At 47.7% G+C, this 19,112-nt stretch overlaps 1 protein-coding gene across 1 annotated transcript; it reads right to left on the bottom strand.

Moving 5' to 3' along the window:
• Positions 1-16,790: 16,790 nt before the first annotated feature.
• On the bottom strand, positions 16,791-18,062 carry LOC123134598 (uncharacterized). Its single transcript, XM_044553819.1, has 2 exons — positions 17,430-18,062; positions 16,791-17,270 (listed from the first exon to the last, which is right to left on the bottom strand). The coding sequence occupies exons 1-2, from the start codon at positions 17,907-17,909 to the stop codon at positions 17,262-17,264; spliced, it is 489 nt and encodes a 162-aa protein (XP_044409754.1). The 5' UTR covers positions 17,910-18,062; the 3' UTR covers positions 16,791-17,261.
• Positions 18,063-19,112: the final 1,050 nt, after the last annotated feature.

The following is a 19,112-nucleotide window of genomic DNA, read 5'->3' as shown; positions in this document are numbered from 1 at the left end:
AACAAGGAGTTGATCCCGGGATGATGTGTTACGAAACGAGTAAAGAGACTTGCCGGTAACGAGATTGAACAAGGTATTGGGATACCGACGATCGAATCTCGGGCAAGTACTATACTGGTAGACAAAGGGAATTGTATACGGGATTGATTGAATCCTTGACATCGTGGTTCATCCGACGAGATCATCCTGGAACATGTGGGAGCCAACATGGGTATCCATATTCCCCTGTTGGTTATTGGCCGAAGAGTTGTCTCGGTCATGTCTGCATGGTTCCCGAACCCATAGGGTCTACACACTTAAGGTTCGATGACACTAGGGTTATAGGGAAGGTATCTACGCGGTTACTGAATGTTGTTCAGAGTCCCGGATGAGATCTCGGACGTCACGAGGAGTCCCGGAATGGTCCAGAGGTGAAGATTGATATATTGGACGAAGGGTTTTGGAGTCCGGAAGTGATCCAGAGGTACCGGTTAATGACCAGCATGACCGAAAGGTGTTTCGGGAGCCCCGACAAGTGTTGGGGGGGCTTCATGGGCCAAGGGGAGGGGGCAAACCAGCCCACTAAGGGGCTGTGCGCCCCACTCACCTATTCCCACGTGACCAGGGGGTTTGGGGCGCCCCATCTAGGGTTCCCACCTCCTGGCTTGGGGGCCAAGTCACCCAAGGGGGAGATCCCATCTGCCCTGGCCGCCCCCCCCCCCTAGAGGAAACCCTAGGGCGCCTCCCCTCTCCCTTCCCCCTATATATAGTGGAGGTTTGGGGGCTGCCCAACACATGAGTCTCTGTCTCCCAAGGCGCAGCCCTACCTCTCTCCCTCCCAGGGGCGGATCCAGCGTGGGGTCGTGTAGGGGCGGCCGCCCCAGGTAAATTTTGAGAACCTAAGGTACCCCCGTACTGCCTGCTAATCCTGGCCACCATGGGAGACGAGAGAAGCTTCATGTACGCGGGAAGAAGAAGCTGAACGCTTCGAGCAGGAATATAAAGGGAGGAAAACGCTTCGATTAGGAGATGGGCCAATGAGTAAGGCCCAATAAAATATAAGATTCTTTTCCTTTATGCAGCCCATTTCACTTCCGTACGCAGCTTTGACGTTCCCAATCCCTATCGATCGAAACCGATCAGCCAAGGCTTCACATCGTCGCCCTGCCTCGCTGCCTTGACCTTACTCCATGCCCTCCCCTGTTGCCTCGCTGCGGCCCTTCCCAGGTTCTTCCAACCAAAGGTGTTCGTTGGAGGAGAAGGATCCACCTGTTTCTGGTGCCGTCCGCGCAGGATGCAGCATCCCCATCGCCATGACCACGCATCCCGCTCAGAACTGCAAGCGAGCAGTCAACAGACGTAGCAATGAGCAGGTTCTTTTGCTATTCCCTTATTTTCTGCTCTTCTCGCTCTATCATTTTTAATTGTTGCCATTCTATAATTTGTTGTCACATTGACTTGATTCTTGAAAGCTGAATACTAAAATTAATTACGAATACGATATGATGTTATAAGAAAATTCGGCCAGCGGGAGTCCAAGTTATTTTTATATGATATTTTGTGTTATATAATTCTCGTCTAGTTCTTGATAATGAAACTATTTTAAATAATTCATTGTGTTGATCGTCTTGCCTGAATGCATCGTCTGTCGTGGCTTCGAATTTTTGTTGCCTTTACAAGTTCGCCCTGGGTAACTTCAAATCCTAGATCCGCCACTGCTCCCTCCTCGTCTCTCGTAGTGCTTGGCGAAGCCCTGCTGGAGTGCCACACTCCTCCACCACCACCACGCCGTCGTGCTGCTGCTGGACGGAGTCTTCCCCAACCTCTCCCTCTCCCCTTGCTGGATCAAGGCACGGGAGACGTCATCGGGCTGCATGTGTGTTGAACGCGGAGGCGCCGTTGTTCGGCTCTTAGATCGGAATCAACTACGATCTGAATCGCTACGAGTACGACTCCTTCATCCGCATTCTTGCAACGCTTCCGCTTAGCGATCTTCAAGGGTATGAAGATGCACTCCCTCTCTCTATCATTGCTAGTCTCTCCATAGAATGATCTTGGTGATGCATAGAAAATTTTTGAATTTCTGCTACGTTCCCAAACAGTGGCATCATGAGCCAGGTCTATTGCGTAGATTCTATGCACGAGTAGAACACAAGTTGTTGTTGGCGTTGATTTTGTTCAATATGCTTACCGTTACTAGTCCTATCTTGTTTCGACGGTATTGTGGGATGAAGCGGCCCGGGCCGACCTTACACGTACACTTACGTGAGACAGGTTCCACCGACTGACATGCACTTGTTGCATAAGGTGGCTAGCGGGTGCCATTCTCTCCCACTTTAGTCGGATCAGATTCTATGAAAAGGGTCCTTATGAAGGGTAAATAGCAATTGGCATATCATGTTGTGGCTTTTGCGTAGGTAAGAAACGTTCTTGCTAGAAACCCATAGCAGCCACGTAAAACATGCAAACAACAATTAGAGGACGTCTAACTTGTTTTTGCAGGGTATGCTATGTGATGTGATATGGCCAAGAAGGATGTGATGAATGAAATATATGTGATGTATGAGATTGATCATATTCTTGTAATAGGAATCACGACTTGCATGTCGATGAGTATGACAACCGGCAGGAGCCATAGGAGTTGTCTTTATTTATTGTATGACCTGCGTGTCACTGAATAACGCCATGTAATTACTTTACTTCATTGCTAAACCGTTAGCCATAGTAGTAGAAGTAATAGTTGGCGAGACAACTTCATGGAGACACGATGATGGAGATCATGGTGTCATGCCGGTGACGATGATGATCATGGAGCCCCGAAGATGGAGATCAAAAGGAGCAAAATGATATTGGCCATATCATGTCACTATTTGATTGCATGTGATGTTTATCATGTTTATGCATCTTATTTGCTTAGAACTACGGTAGTAAATAAGATGATCCCTCATAATAATTTCAAGAAAGTGTTCCCCCTAACTGTGCACCGTTGCGAAAGTTCGTTGTTTCGAAGCACCACGTGATGATCGGGTGTGATAGATTCTAACATTCACATACAACGGGTGTAAGCCATATTTACACACGCGAAACACTTAGGTTGACTTGACGAGCCTAGCATGTACAGACATGGCCTCGGAACACAAGAGACCGAAAGGTCGAGCATGAGTCGTATAGTAGATACGATCAACATGAAGATGTTCACCGATGATGACTAGTCCGTCTCACGTGATGATCAGACACGGCCTAGTTGACTCGGATCATGTTTCACTTAGATGACTAGAGGGATGTCTATCTGAGTGGGAGTTCATTAGATGAACTTAATTATCCTGAACATAGTCAAAAGGTCTTTGCAAATTATGTCATAGCTCGCATTTCAATTCTACTGTTTAAGATATGTTCCTAGAGAAAATTTAGTTGAAAGTTGACAATAGCAATTATGCGGACTGGGTCCATATACTGAGGATTTTCCTCATTGCTGCACAGAAGGCTTATGTCCTTAATGCACCGCTCGGTGTGCTGAACCTCGAGCGTCGTTTGTGGATGTTGCGAACATCTGACATGCACGTTTTGATGACTACGTGATAGTTCAGGTAATGTTAAATGGTTTAGACTTGAGGCACCGAAGACATTTTTGAAATGTCGCGGAACATATGAGATGTTCCAAGAGCTGAAATTGGGATTTCAGGCTCGTGCCCATGTCAAGAGGTGTGAGACCTCCGACAAGCTTCTTAAGCCTACAAACTAAGGGAGAAAAGCTCAATCATTGAGCTTGTACTCAGATTGTATGGGTACAACAATCACTTGAATCGAGTGGGACTTAATCTTCCAGATGAGATAGTGATGTTTCTCCAAAGACATTGCCACTAAGCTACTAGAGCTTCGTGATGAACTATAACATATCAGGGATAGATATGATGATCCTTGAAATATTCACGATGTTTGACACCGCGAAAGTAGAGATCAAGAAGGAGCATCAATTGTTGATGGTTAGTGAAACCACTAGTTTCAAGAAGGGCAAGGGCAAGAAGGGGTACTTCATGAAATGGCAAATCAGTTGCTGCTCCAGTCAAGAAACCCAAGGTTGAACCCAAACTCGAGACTAAGTGCTTCTGTAATAAGGGGAACGGTCACTGAAGCAGAACTACCCTAGATACTTGGTAGATGAGAAGGCTGGCAAGGTCGACAAAAGTATATTGGATATACATTATATTGATGTGTACTTTACTAGTACTCCTAGTAGCACCATGGTAATAGATACCGGTTCAGTTGCTAAGTGTTAGTAACTCGAAATAAAAGAGCTACGAATAAACGGAGACTAGCTAAAGGTGAGATGACGATATGTGTTGGAAGTGTTTCCAAGCTTGATGTGATCAAGCATCGCATACTCCCTCTACCATCGGGATCGGTGTTAAACCTAAATAATTGTTATTTGGTGTTTGCGTTGAGCATAGACATGATTAGATTATGTCTATCGAAATATGGTTATTCATTTTAAGGAGAATAATGGTTACTCTATTTATTTGAATAATACCTTCAATGGTCTTACACCTAAAATGGGTTTATTGGATCTCGATCATAGTGATACACATGTTCATGCCAAAAGATATAAGATAGTAATGATATAGTGCCACCTACTTATGGCACTGCTTTTTGAGTCATGGTATAAAACGCATGAAGAAGCTCCATGTTGATGGATCTTTGGACTCACTCGTTTTTGAAAAGATTGAGACATGTGAACCATGTCTATTGGTATATACACATGAAGAAACTCCATGCAGATGGACCGTTTGGACTCACTTGATTTTGAATCACTTGAGACATGCAAATCATACCACATGGGCAAGATGACTGAAAGCCGCGTTTTCAGTAAAATGGAACAAGAAAGCAACTTGTTGGAAGTATTACATTTTGATGTGTGCAGCCCAATAAATGCTGAGGCACGCAGTGGATATCGTTATGTTCTTACTTCACAGATGATTTAAGTAGATACTGAGTATATTTACTTGATGAAACACAAGTCTGAATTATTGAATGGTTCAAGTAATTTCAGAGTGAAGTTGAAGATCGTCGCAACAAAAGGATAAAATGTCTATGATATGATCATAGAGATGGATATCTGAGTTGCGAGTTTGGTACACAATTGAGACATTGTGGAAATTGTTTCACAACTAACACCACCTGGAACACCATAGTGTGATGGTGTGTCCGAACATCATAGATGCACCCTATTGGATATGGGGCATACCATGATGTCTCTTATCGAATTACCACTATCGTTCGTGAGTTAGGCATTAGAGACAACCGCATTCACTTTAAATAGGGCACCATGTAATTCCGTTGAGATGACACCGTGTGAACTATGGCTTAGAGAAACCTAAGCTATCGTTTCTTGAAAGTTTGGGGCTGCGACGCTTATGTGAAAAAGTTTCATCCCGATAAGCTCGAACCCAAAGCGGATAAATACATCTTCATAGGACACCCAAAAACAGTTGGGTATACTTCCTGTCTCAGATCCGGAAGCAAAAGGGATTGTTTCTAGAATTGGGTCCTTTCTCGAGGAAAAGTTTCTCTCGAAAGAATTGAGTGGGAGGATGGTGGAGACTTGATGAGGTTACTGAACCATCACTTCAACCAGTGTGTAGCAGGGCACAGGAAGTTGTTCCTGTGGCACCTACACCAATTGAAGTGGAAGCTGATGATATTGATCATGAAACTTCGGATCAAGTCACTACCAAACCTCGTAGGTCGACAAGGACGCGTACTGCTTCGGAGTGGTACGGCAATCCTGTCTTGGAGGTCATATTGCTAGACAACAATGAACCTACGAGCTATGGAGAAGCGATGGTGGGCCGGATTCCGACGAATGGCTCGAGGCCATAAAATCCGAGAGAGGATCCATGTATGAAAACAAAGTATGGACTTTGGAAGAACCACTTGATGGTCGTAAGGCTGTTGGGTGCAGATGGATTTTAAAAGGAAGACGGACAATGATGGTAAGTATCACCATTAAGAAAGCTCGACTTGTCGTTAAGATATTTTCTGACAAGTTCAAGGATTTGACTACGATGAGACTTTCTCACTCGTAGCGATGCTAAGAGTCTCTTGGAATTATATTAGCAATTACGCATTATTTATGAAATCTTGCATATAGGATGTCAAAACATTGTTTCCTCATTGATTTTCTTGAGGAAAGGTTGTATGTGATACAACCAGAAGGTTTTGACAATCCTGAAAGATGCTACCAAGTATACAAAGCTCCAGCAATCCTTCTAAGGACTGGAGTAAGCATCTCGGAGTTGGAATATACGCTTTGATGAGATGATCAAAGATTTTGGGTTTATACAAAGTTTATGAGAAACTTGTATTTCCAAAGAAGTGAGTGGGAGCACTATAGCATTTCTGATGAGTATATGTTGTTGACATATTGTTGATCGGAAATGATGTAGAATTTCTGGAAAGCATATAGGGTTATTTGAAAAGTGTTTTTCAATGGAAAACCTGGATTAATCTACTTGAACATTGAGCATCAAGATCTATAAGGATAGATCAAAAAGCTTAATAGTACTTTCAAATGAATGCATAGCGTGACAAGATTTTGAAGGAGTTCAAAATAGATCAGCAAAGAAGGAGTTCTTGGCTGTGTTATATGGTGTGAGTATTGAGTAAGACTCGAGACATGACCACGGCAGAAGAGAGAGAAAGGACGAAGGTCGTCCCCTATGCTTCAGACGTAGACTCTATAGTATGCTATGTTGTGTACCGCACCGGAAGTGTGCCTTGCCATGAGTCAGTCAAGGGGTACAAGAGTGATCCAGGAATGGATAACAGGACATCGGTCAAACTTATCCTTAGTAACTAGTGGACTAAGGAATTTTCTCGATTATGGAGGTGGTAAAAGAGTTCGTCGTAAAGGGTTACGCCGATGCAAACTTTGACACTAATACGGATTATTCTGAGTAGTAAACCGGATTCGTATAGTAGAACAGTTATTTGGAATAGCTCCAAATAGAGCGTGGTAGCTGCATCTAGGAGATGACATAGAGATTTGCAAAGCACACACGGATCTGAAAGGTTCAGATCCGTTGACTAATAACCTCTCTCACAAGTGAGATATGATCAAACCCCATGGGTGTCGATTCATTACAATCGCATATTGATGTGAACTAGATTATTAACTCTAGTGCAAGTGGGAGACTGTTGGAAATATGCCCTAGAGGCAATAATAAAATAGTTATTATTGTATTTCCTTGTTCATGATAATTGTCTATTATTCATGCTATAATTGTATTGACCGGAAACCGCAATACATGTGTGAATACATAGACCACAACATGTCCCTAGTGAGCCTCTAGTTGACTAGTTCGTTGATCAACAGATGGTCATTGTTTCCTGACCATGGACATTGGATGTCATTGATAACGAGATCACATCATTAGGAGAATGATGTGATGGACAAGACCCAATCCTAAGCCTAGCACAAGATCGTGTAGTGCGTATGCTAAAGCTTTTCTAAATGTCAAGTATCTTTTCCTTAGACCATGAGATTGTGCAACTCCCGAACACCGTAGGAATGCTTTGGGTGCACCAAATGTCACAACGTAATTGGGTGGCTATAAAGGTACACTACGGGTATCTCCGAAAGTGTCTGTTGGGTTGGCACGAATCGAGACTGGGATTTGTCACTCCGTGTGACGGAGAGGTATCTCTGGGCCCACTCGATAGGACATCATCATAATGTGCACAATGTGATCAAGGAGTTGATCGCGGGATGATGTGTTACGAAACGAGTAAAGATACTTGCCGGTAACGAGATTGAACAAGGTATCGGGATACCGACGATCGAATCTCGGGCAAGTACTATACCGGTAGACAAAGGGAATTGTATACGGGATTGATTGAATCCTTAACATCGTGGTTCATCTGATGAGATCATCGTGGAACATGTGGGAGCCAACATGGGTATCCAGATCCCGCTGTTGGTTATTGGCCGAAGAGTTGTCTCGGTCATGTCTGCATGGTTCCCGAACCCGTAGGGTCTACACACTTAAGGTTCGATGACGCTAGGGTTATAGGGAAGGTATGTACGCGGTTACCAAATGTTGTTCAGAGTCCCGGATGAGATCTCGGACGTCACGAGGAGTCCTAAAATGGTCCGGAGGTGATGATTGATATATTGGACGAAGGGTTTTGGAGTCCGGAAGTGTTCCGGAGGTACCGGGTAATGACCAGCATGACCGAAAGGTGTTTCGGGAGCCGCGGCAAGTGTTGGGGGGGCTTCATGGGCCAAGGGGAGGGGGCAAGCCAGCCCACTAAGGGGCTGTGCACCCCCCCCCCCCCCCCCCCCGCCCACCTATTCCCACATGACCAGGGGGTTTGGGGCACCCCATCTAGGGTTCCCACCTCCTGGCTTGGGGGCCAAGTCACCCAAAGGGGAGATCCCATCTGCCCTAGCCGCCGCCCCCCCCTAGGGGAAACCCTAGGGCGCCTCCCCTCTCCCTTCCCCCTATATATAGTGGAGGTTTTGGGGCTGCCCAACACATGAGTCTCTCTCTCTCCCAAGGCGCAGCCCTACCTTTCTCCCTCCTCGTCTCTCGTAGTGCTTGGCGAAGCCCTGCTGGAGTGCCACGCTCCTCCACCACCACCATGCCGTCGTGCTGCTGCTGGACGGAGTCTTCCCCAACCTCTCCCTCTCCCCTTGCTGGATCAAGGCACGGGAGACGTCATCGGGCTGCACGTGTGTTGAACGCGGAGGCGCCGTTGTTCGCGCTTAGATCGGAATCAACCATGATCTAAATCGCTACGAGTATGACTCCTTCATCCGCGTTCTTGCAACGCTTCCGCTTAGCGATCTTCAAGTGTATGAAGATGCACTCCCTCTCTCTCTTGTTGCTAGTCTCTCCATAGATTGATCTTGGTGATGCGTAGAAATTTTTTAAATTTCTGATACGTTCCCCAACACTGACACATGTCCAACGGTCAAATTTCCAACACACGCGGCATCTTAGCTTGGGCTACAAGCCAAGCTTGCTCATCCAGCTCTGGATAAGATTTGCTCTCATTGTCTTCGCTCGAAGACATAGGATTTGGTTGAGCATCACAGCAGTCACTCTGACTTTGTTCACTTGGACCCCACTTAACAGTACAGTGGTTCCTATGACTCAACAAAGAAGAAAAGGAAACTACGAAACAAGTATGTCTTCGCACTCCATAGTCTTCACACAATGTCTTCTCCTGTCATAGTCTTCAATGTGAATGTCTTCACAGACCATCATTGTCTTCAATGTCTTCACACATTTTTAGGGGTCATCTCTGGTAGGTAAACCGAATCAATATGGGACTACTACTTGTGTTATCCTGCAATTCTCACAAACACATTAGTTCCTCAACCAAGTTTGTCGTCAATACTCCAAAACCAACTAGGGGTGGCACTAGATGCACTTATAGAGAGAGAACCACATACTCATATGTTGAGGCCAAGATATTCCAATTCAACCATATGAATCTTGATCTCTAGCCTTCCCCAAGTTGCTTTCCACTCAAATCATCTTTCCACCAGATCCAATCCTATGAGAGAGTTGAGTGCTGGCGAGACTATCATTTGAAGCACAAGAGCAAGGAGTTCATCACCAACACACCATCTATTACCTTTTGGAGAGTGGTGTCTCCTAGATTGGTTAGGTGTCACTTGGGAGCCTCCGTCAAGATTGTGGAGTTGAACCAAGGAGTTTGTACGGTAAAGGAGATCGCCTACTTCGTGAAGATCTACCCTAGTGAGGCAAGTCCTTCGTGGGCGATGGCCATGGTGGGATAGACAAGGTTGCTTCTTCGTGGACCCTTCGTGGGTGGAGCCCTTCGTGGACTCGCGCAACCGTTACCCTTCGTGGGTTGAAGTCTCCATCAATGTGGATGTACGATAGCACCACCTATTGGAACCACATCAAAAATCTCCGTGTCTCCAATTGCGTTTGCACACTCCAATCCCATCCCTTTACTTTCTTGCAAGTTGCATTCTTTACTTTCCGCTGCTCATATACTCTTTGCATGCTTGCTTGAATTGTATTGTGTATGCTTGAAATTGTGTTAATCTACCATGTCAACTTGAAAAACTTAAAAACTACCAACTTTACTTCTTGAGGGTCTAATCACCCCCCCCCTCGATACGCATCTTCTCGATCCTTTCACTCATTAACTCCCGGGGGGTTCCGGTAACCTCCCGATACTCCGGAAAAATGCCCGAACCACTCGAAACCTTTCCGGTGTCCAAACATAGCCTTCCAATATATCAATCTTTATGTCTTGGCCATTTCGAGACTCCTCATCATGTCTATGATCACATCCGGGACTCCGAACAACCTTTGGTACATCAAAACACATAAACTCATAATACCGTCGTCATCAAACGTTAAGCGTGCGGACCCTACGGGTTCGAGAACTATGTAGACATGACCGAGACTCACTTTCGGTCAATAACCAATAGCGTAACCTGGATGCTCATATTGGTTCCTACATATTCTACGAAGATCTTTATCGGTCAAACCGCATAACAACATACGTTGTTCCTTTTGTCATTGGTATGTTACTTGCCCGAGATTCGATTGTCGGTATCTCAATACCTAGTTCAGTTTCGTTACCGGCAAATCTCTTTACTCGTTCTGTAATACTTCATCACGCAACTAACTCATTAGTCACAATGCTTGCAAGGCTTATAGTGATGAGTATTACCGAGAGGGCCCAGAGATACCTCTCCGAAACATAGAGTGACAAATCCTAATCTCTATCTATGCCAACCCAACAAACACCTTTGGAGACACCTGTAGAGCACCTTTATAATCACCCATTTACGTTGTGACGTTTGGTAGCACACAAAGTGTTCCTCCGGTATTCGGCAGTTGCATAATCTCATAGTTTGAGGAACATGTATAAGTCATGAAGAGAGCAGTAGCAATGAAACTATAACGATCATAATGCTAAGCTAACGGATGGGTCATGTCCATCACATCATTCTCCTAATTATGTGATCCCGTTCATCAAATGACAACACATGTCTATGGTTAGGAAACATAATCATCTTTGATTAATGAGCTAGTCAAGTAGAGGCATACTAGGGACACTATGTTTTGTCTATGTATTCACACATGTACTAAGTTTTCAGTTAATACAATTCTAGCATGAATAATAAACATTTATCATGAAATAAGGAAATAAATAGTAACTTTATTATTGCCTCTAGGGCATATTTCCTTCAGTCGTGGGAGACGTAGGTAGGTCCATGGGGATGACCTTGGGATGCTCCGTGTCAGGGCTTGTGCGAACATTTGGATTCCATGATCAATAAGTTTTAGTAGGGGAGCAAACATGGGAAAAGGAAAGTGGCATGGGTTGCTTGGGATGTTATGACTAGACCCAAAGCCATGGGAGGACTAGGGTTCAGAGACCTGGAGTTTTTCAATTTCTCTCTTCTCGCGCGACAATCTTGGAGAATTATCCAGGATCCTGGTTCTCTGAGTGCACGTATTTTTATTTCCCAAATTCCTCTTTACTATAAGCACCATTGGGGTCCCATCCATCACAGATTTGGAGGCCAATTGTAGAGGGACGAGATGTGTTGGTTCAGGTCTTAATTAGGAGAATTTACGATGGGTGGACGACTGAATTTCAGGGACATAATTGGCTCCCGAGAGAGGGGACACTAAGACCCATCATCACTGCTCCCACTAGTAATTTGTATTGGGCTGGTGACTTTATTGACGAAAGGGGCGGCGTCATGGAAAACAGAGCTAATTCATGCAACCTTTTTGGCTATGGATATGTCGATTATATTGAGTGTTCCCCTTTGTACTAGGAACATACCGAACTTTTGGTCTAGGGTATTTGAGAAAAAGGAGTTTTTTTCTATGTGATCAACATACCGCATGATGGTATAACACAAGACTAAATTGTGAAGGCTTGTTTATTTCGTGATGCGGGACCGTCAACTGTAGGGGCTGAAGCTCATGATTGATGAAACTATGGGGAATTCAGGTCCCATCAAAAATTTGTATCTTCCTATGGACATTATCCCATCACTCCATTCCGACTTTGGACATACTTGACCAGAGGAATATGGCATATGACGCTCATTGTGTTATCTGTGGGCGAATGGATTCTTGGCGGCTTATGCTCTAATGGAGTGTTCAATGGCTAGGTGTGCTTGGGCTCTTGCTAATCCCGAGCTAGTAGAACATATGATCATGACTACATAGGTTCATGCAAAACAATGGTTGTTCTCTATGCACGACTCTATCGCATGTTGAATTTCCGGAGATGGTCGTTACTTTATGGTCCATTTGGTTTGCACGGAAGAAAGTGATATATGAACATGAATTTCATTCACCACAGGCAACCCACATGTTTGTGAAACACTTTATTGCAGAGCTCGGTACACTTGAAAGGAGCATGTTACCGGCAACACATTTTGTGGCACCCGCCACACAGAGTCAAGCATGGGTTTCTGCGCTCCTTGGATTGGCCAAACTAAGAGCATGTCCAATAGATGATGCAAATTTGGACATGTAAAACTAGGTATTGTATAATTTACATCACCAAAAAGTGATTTTTACATCTCCAAAAAAGAGCCAACTCCAATAGCTGATGTATATTTGTGATGTAAAACTCCAATTCCAATAGATGATGTATTTGAAGATGTAAAACTAGTGCACTGAACCTACTGTTAAAACTATCGAAAATGTCAAAGCATCTCGCTGCAGGTCGGGTCGCAATCCCGCTACAACTCACTAGGGCCGGCGGGGATGGCTGGGATTGGGTAGGGGGGTCGAGAGGAAGCCAAACCGGTTGCGGCAGCACGGGGCAGCGCCGGAGCTGCCCGTAATCGGCCGACGATGGCAGCGGCGAAAAGGGGATCGAGCAGGTGGTGGGCCGGCGAGGCAGGCGGCGGGGGACGGGGGGCAAAGTCGCGGCGGGCCCGGCGGCCGCTAGAGAAGGCGTTTAGGTCAGCCGCAGCCGCCGGAGAAGTTTCGATTCGGCGATGGTCGAAAATGAATCAACGGGTGCGGGGCGATGGGCTGGCGACGCATGCGGCAAGGGGGGCGAAGTCGCGCCAGTCCTAGCGGCCACCGGAGAGGGCATTTAAGCTAGCCGGAGAAGCTTCGATTCGGCGGCGGCCGAAAGTGAATCGACGGATGCGGGCAGCGGGCCGGTGAGGCAAACGGCGGGGGGGGGGGGGGGAAGTCGTGGCGGGCCCGGTGGCCGCCGGGCGGGGGGGCAGCGATGTCGATTTGGTGCGGATTTCGCCAGCGATGAAGTCGGTCGGGTGGCGGCTGGTCGCGTGGAAAGAATAGGAATGGCAGTTGGCGGGCAGTCGCGTTTGTACATATCCTGTTTGCGGTGATGCAAATTTGCACTGCTAGGTGTTGTATTTCACATCTCCGGGAGGCAGAGATGTAATTTTTTTTTTTTGCATCTACGCCATCTGTTGGAGATGTGTTTTTGGGTCTCGAAGATGCAAAAGGTAGTTATTTTTGCATCTACATCTTCTATTGGAAATGCTCTAAACGTAGATGGTGCAATGGCATGACAAGCCAGCATGGGAGCATTGGGAGTCGTTTGTAGGGATGCCAATGGTCATTATCTGGGGTCTTTGTCAATTACTTTTGCGGAATGATCGACCCTACTTTCTTAGAGGCTCTTGCGTGTCGCGAAGCCCTGGCTTTGGCGAAGGATCTCCTCCTAACCAATATTATCATCTCGTCTGACTGTCAAGTGGTGGTGCAAGACATAGAAGGCAGCACGGGGGGGGGGGGGGGGGGGGCAGCATGCGGGGATCATTAAGCAGTTACAGGCAAGTGCGTGGAATCACGCAAGTTCATCTTTGAAGGCCGAAGCAGTAATATTGAAGATGATAGTTTAGCTAAATTTATTATGTTTTGTTATGCTTACCCAACCACATGATACTGTAGCTAGGGTCTTACTAGAACTCAGTTGACTGAAACTTAACGAAGTCTCAGTCGAGTGACATCAGCGTAGTTGTGGTGTTACAAACGGCATGGATGGATGCTGCAAACAACAATGAAACATGTTGCAACGGTACTGCAAGGACAACAACATATGCTACAATCGCTCTGACTAAAAATGTTACAATCATCAAAGGAGGACGTTGCGACCGGGTGAGATGACGTGGTACAATCCACGAAGGACGACATGCTACAACCAACAAGACGGGTGTTGCAGCCGGCAGGAACAAATGTTGTAAACAATGAGACAAAATGCTGCAAAGTCAACTAAGACTTCGTTAAGTCTCACTCGACAGATTTTTAGCAAGCCCGCTGTAGTTATCGTCCCTTGTGACATCTGCTCACCAACAAAGCTTTCCCCAAGACCCGTAGGTCTCTCCACCGGAGCTCGACCACGCGTACGTCTCGCCCGAGATCCGATCTTATCTGCGGCGCGCGCGGCCGGCCGACCTCATCTCACGTCGGTGGTGACTCGTGACGATGCGCGCATGAACGCGGTCGTCGCTACGTCCGCGTCGCCGCTTTAATTCCCCGTGCTGTCATTAGGCAGCAGCAGCTCTGACGTCGACGGGATCGCTCACGGCCGGCCGGCAGCTGGCTGGCTCGTTAGGTCAGGCCGGCGTCGGGACTCGGGACGATCGACGAGGGAGCGCGCATCGTCTGGCTGAATGATTGCGGCGATGGTGAAGGTGCGTTGCATCTGCCGATAGTGTCCACGGGCCGAAAACGTTCGGCGCCCCACCACGGGCCACAGTGCCCACGGGCCAAAAACCGCGGAGCCGGGCTGGCCACGCTGCACACGCCACGGCACGGCACGAGGACGGCGACGGGTACGCTGATTGATTAGTCTTCCGGCGAGCGCTCCATGATTTGATTTGACTGGCAGTGCCAACATATTCAGATGTTTGTCCGTGAGATCGATCCAGTTGGCTCCGAACAGGGTGCTAGCTCCGGTGGTTAAATTGCGCGGCTGGCCCGTGTCGACGAAAAAACGCCGACGGCCCGCAAAGACGTCAGAACTCTATTCACGCTTGTGATGTGGGAGTTGTGGAAGCACAGAAACGCAATCGTCTTTGATGGGGCAACTCCATCCATAAGGCGAGTGTTGCAACGTGTGCAGGAGGAGGGAAAGACATGGAAAAAGGCAGGACTCTTCAAGTACGACACGACGGCGTTCTTTGGGGAGTTAGATAGGTGGACATGTGTGAGGAGTTAGTCGTGTGTGGGTACACCAGCCTAGCCAGATGGAGCAAGCGTGCAAACGCTTTGTAATTAACAGCTGTTCGAGGGCTCTTTACCCTCCTTTTTTTAATATAAAGTACGAACACTCGTGCATTTTCGAGAGAAAAAAAACGCTGACGGCCAGCCGAGTACTGCCATTCGCGGCTGCCGAGCTTTCGGTTGCGGCCGGTCTGAAAGTATGCGCCAAAGAGAGCATGTTGGTAACCGCCCCTACTCCTGCCCCTACTCCTCGTCATCTCACGCATGCAACTATCCAGTAGTACTACTACTTCACTAATCCTTGGCAAAATTCATACTCTCTCTCTTTCTCTCTCTCGTCGGCTCTAAATTAAGTCTGGATACAGCAATACTGGAGTAGTAGATATTGGATCTTTGTGTTTTTGTAGCCGTCAGGCATTGGCAAGTTTCAACAAAGCCGCATGGGGACTTGGATCATTTCTTTTTACTGAGTGGATCAGGACTTGGGCCTAGTTCATTTCAGCTTTTGATTCTTGAGAATAATACTGCCCACAGAAATCTGCTATTCAATTCTTTTATTTTGCGGGAGGCCCAGAATTGTGAGAAACATGGTTCCCAGGTGTCTTTCCATTGCACTATCGATTCTCATACTGTTTTGGATAATCGAATCGACTTCTTTTCCGATTGTTGATTCTCGAGACGCGGTTGTTGAGAATCGCCTCAAAAGAGCTGGCCATTGATCTTGACATGCTGGTTGGGCATAGGTCATGCCGACCTGACGTCTCAGGATGGGAACAGTTTGTATTTTTGTGGGGATCCTAACCAAGATGCCATCACTGTCCTTGATGCAATCAATCCCCGTGTTACAAAGTGCGTGGTCAGATCAAAGGGAAAACAAGCGGCCTCTTGTCTTCAAACCAACCCGTTGTTTGATCATTGTTTCTGTTACCCTCCCTAGTCTCCCAGCACTCTTGATGGCTCGTTCAGAAAAAGCAAAATGATTCGGAGGGGACAGTTCTGTTTCACCAGGAGTTGTGACACAAATCGCTCATGACCGACGACGATAAAGCCCGTCAAAGTGCTGCCAGCAATTGATTCCACGGACCTTGTGGTGCTTGCTTATCCTGCTATCCTCTTATACAAATCCACTACGACCGCCGGCTGCCAACCTACGGGGGAGACAGTGCACCCACGAAACGCGCTAAAGCAACGTTAGCATAGCCGTCCCACTATCCATTTTCTCCTGCAAAGTGCAAACCCGAGCACCATTTGCTCACAGCTCACGTACGGACCAATACAATAAGATTGGTAGTACTAACACCGATCTAGCCGGCCAGGACGATGATGATGCATCCGGTGCAGAAGACATGTTCCCTTCATCAATCTCCGTCTCTCTCTCTCTCGCTCGATCGCACACGCCGGCTCTGTGGCGCCTGTCTGCCTTTATATATAAACCCACATGCGGCCGGGCACATCGCGTGGGCAGACGGAGGAGGAGGAGGAAGCATGCATGTGGTGCACAGCGGAGCAAGGTGACAAAGGAGCGAACTGTTGCATGATCCCTACAACAAAGGCCAGCAAGGGCTCAGCTCATGTCGCCACAGATCTGGCCGTCTGGCAAAGGCTAATCATTGCACCATAAATTTCCCATCTACACACAAGCATTATGTACAGGCCGGCCATGGGCAGGCAGGCAGAGCGAGATGGTGGTGGAGGAAAAAACAAAGCTTGGAAGAAGAAGAAGAAGAAGAAGAAGAAGAAGAGAGAAGTGTGAGGTGATGGGGATCGGATCTAGTGGACGGACAGCTGCTAGCTAGAGAACGAGAGCGGATCACTTATGAAAGAAGGAGAGGAAAAAAAAGTGAAATTACAGAATTGTTTGCTCTTCAGCACATGCACACACATGGACATGGACATGGACACTGTCCATCTAGCTAGCTAGCACGCAGGCCATCAGGCCACCCAAAACGACTGACGAGCACGATGAGAGAGGACCGGTGATCATGGCACGAGCGATGGCGAGGAAGAAGGAAGTTTCCGATCATGTCGCCGTCGTCCCCATCGGCCGGTCACCTCTCATGGCTCCTGCAATGAGTCAAACCATCTGTAATGAGACAACCTATCACTTCATCCAACAGCTCTAATTGTAATTAATTAATTGCGTACTGGTAGTACTACTATGCTGTACTACGTGGCTAACGCGGACTGCAAAGATTACTACATGGAGATGACCAGCGGACGGACCTGCTTGGGCGCGGCCATGTCGGTGGCTATCTTGGCGTCGGCGTCGACGGCGACGACCTTGTCGCTCTTCTTGGCGGCCGCGGCATTACTGGCGACGCCGCCGCCGACGCAGAGCGACTTCCGGAGGCCGAGCATCTCCCTCCACCGGCTGGACCCCTTGGGCGTGGATGCCCTGTCGTCGTCGGCGGGGCCAGCACGGAGCTCGTCGCGGAGCGTGGAGGCCGGGCATCCCCCCTCGACCTTGAAGGGGAGGATCCTGCCCTTGGAGAAGAGCTGGTCGGCGGCCATCATGGGGTGGCTGCCCACGGAGAACTCGAAGTTCTGGTCCTCCTCCTGGCACCGCAGGCCCATGGCGCGGTTCTGCACCGGCGGCGGCGGCTCCATGGAGAAGTCGCTGGAGAAGGAGATGCGCGGGCCCGGCTGCCCGCCGCCGAACGCCACCGCGCCGCCGTCCGGGTTGTACATGTTAACGCATGCCATAGCTCGATCGTCGTGGACTGGCTTCGCTGCTGTGTGGCGAGGGAGGCTTTTAAAAGGTGGTGATGATGGTGGTGGTGGTGTCTGGTCTTGGCGTGTGAGCTGAAGAAACGGGGCACTGTTACGGGTGACTGGGTGTGGAGGTGATGGTGGATTTGGATGGGTTATATAGAGAGGAGAGGAGAGGATGGGGAGCTGCTTTGGGATGGAGCTTTGGGTAGATGGATGTGCGCGGCGATTGTTTAGCACCGCCTGTAGAAAACGGTGATGATTGAGATGCATGGCGAGCTGTTTTCTCCACCAGTGAACAATGGATCAGCGCCATAGGTGAAATACAGTAGTAGTGGTAGCTTTTCCTAGAATATTTTGGGGAAGTATACTGAGTACACTAATGTCGGCATTTCAGTAAAAATAATGTCGGCATGGCCACACGTATCTATGTGGGCATGTGGGTTTACTCGAACCATAGGAAACGTAAGGGTTGGTCATGGCTTTTCGTAGTCATGCTTTGAAGGCCAGCCACTCATCTGTCATTACCTGAAACTGGGAACTTGACTCTCGAGTTACGGCAGCATCTGAAACTTGGAATCCTGGCGACGTCTTGAAAGACCGCCACAGCATACTGACTGCATGCCACTGTACAACTGTTCAAACCTTTTCACTGAGAGCACGGGATCGTTCTGGAACGAACTATTGTTTTGTTTTTCTATGTCAGCTCCAGGCCCAGGATAAGAAGGCCGGGCCGTTGATTTGCTATGCGATCTTGGGAGGATAGATCACAAGTCCCAATGCTGATCGGAGGGCATGGACGCGTGCGTGCGGCGCTCATGGGGGGAGAAGAATCTCAGGAGTCAGGAGCGTCGGTGTGCCAGCACCCAGCAGTGATTCTTCCTTGTTTGGAAGCGTGCTAGTTGCTCGGACGTGTGGCGAATGCCGGTCTTCGGCCTCGCCGCGGTCAAACAATGGCTGTCCAGCTTGTAATTGACATTATCATAATCCCGGCACGGTGGTTGGATAGAGTGAACTCTGGCATGCCGCAACCGCACTTGATTCCCGGCCCTTTTACCACCGGGAAAGCAAGCGCACGTGCAGTGCATGACCCAGATGCGGCAAGGTCTGGCTGCTGCACCGACCAACGCCACTTGGTTCACCTCACAGCTTGACACGTAACCCTTTTCGAATTATTTCCAGATCAGAACTACCATT

Source organism: Triticum aestivum, chromosome 6B (genome assembly GCF_018294505.1).
Source record: "Triticum aestivum cultivar Chinese Spring chromosome 6B, IWGSC CS RefSeq v2.1, whole genome shotgun sequence".
Lineage (NCBI taxonomy): Eukaryota > Viridiplantae > Streptophyta > Magnoliopsida > Poales > Poaceae > Triticum > Triticum aestivum.
This window is presented reverse-complemented; position numbering and strand designations above follow the sequence as displayed.

Bases quoted from the DNA above. Each gene is read 5' to 3' on its own strand.
- LOC123134598 (XM_044553819.1), bottom strand. From the start codon at position 17,909: ATGGCATGCGTTAACATGTACAACCCGGACGGCGGCGCGGTGGCGTTC.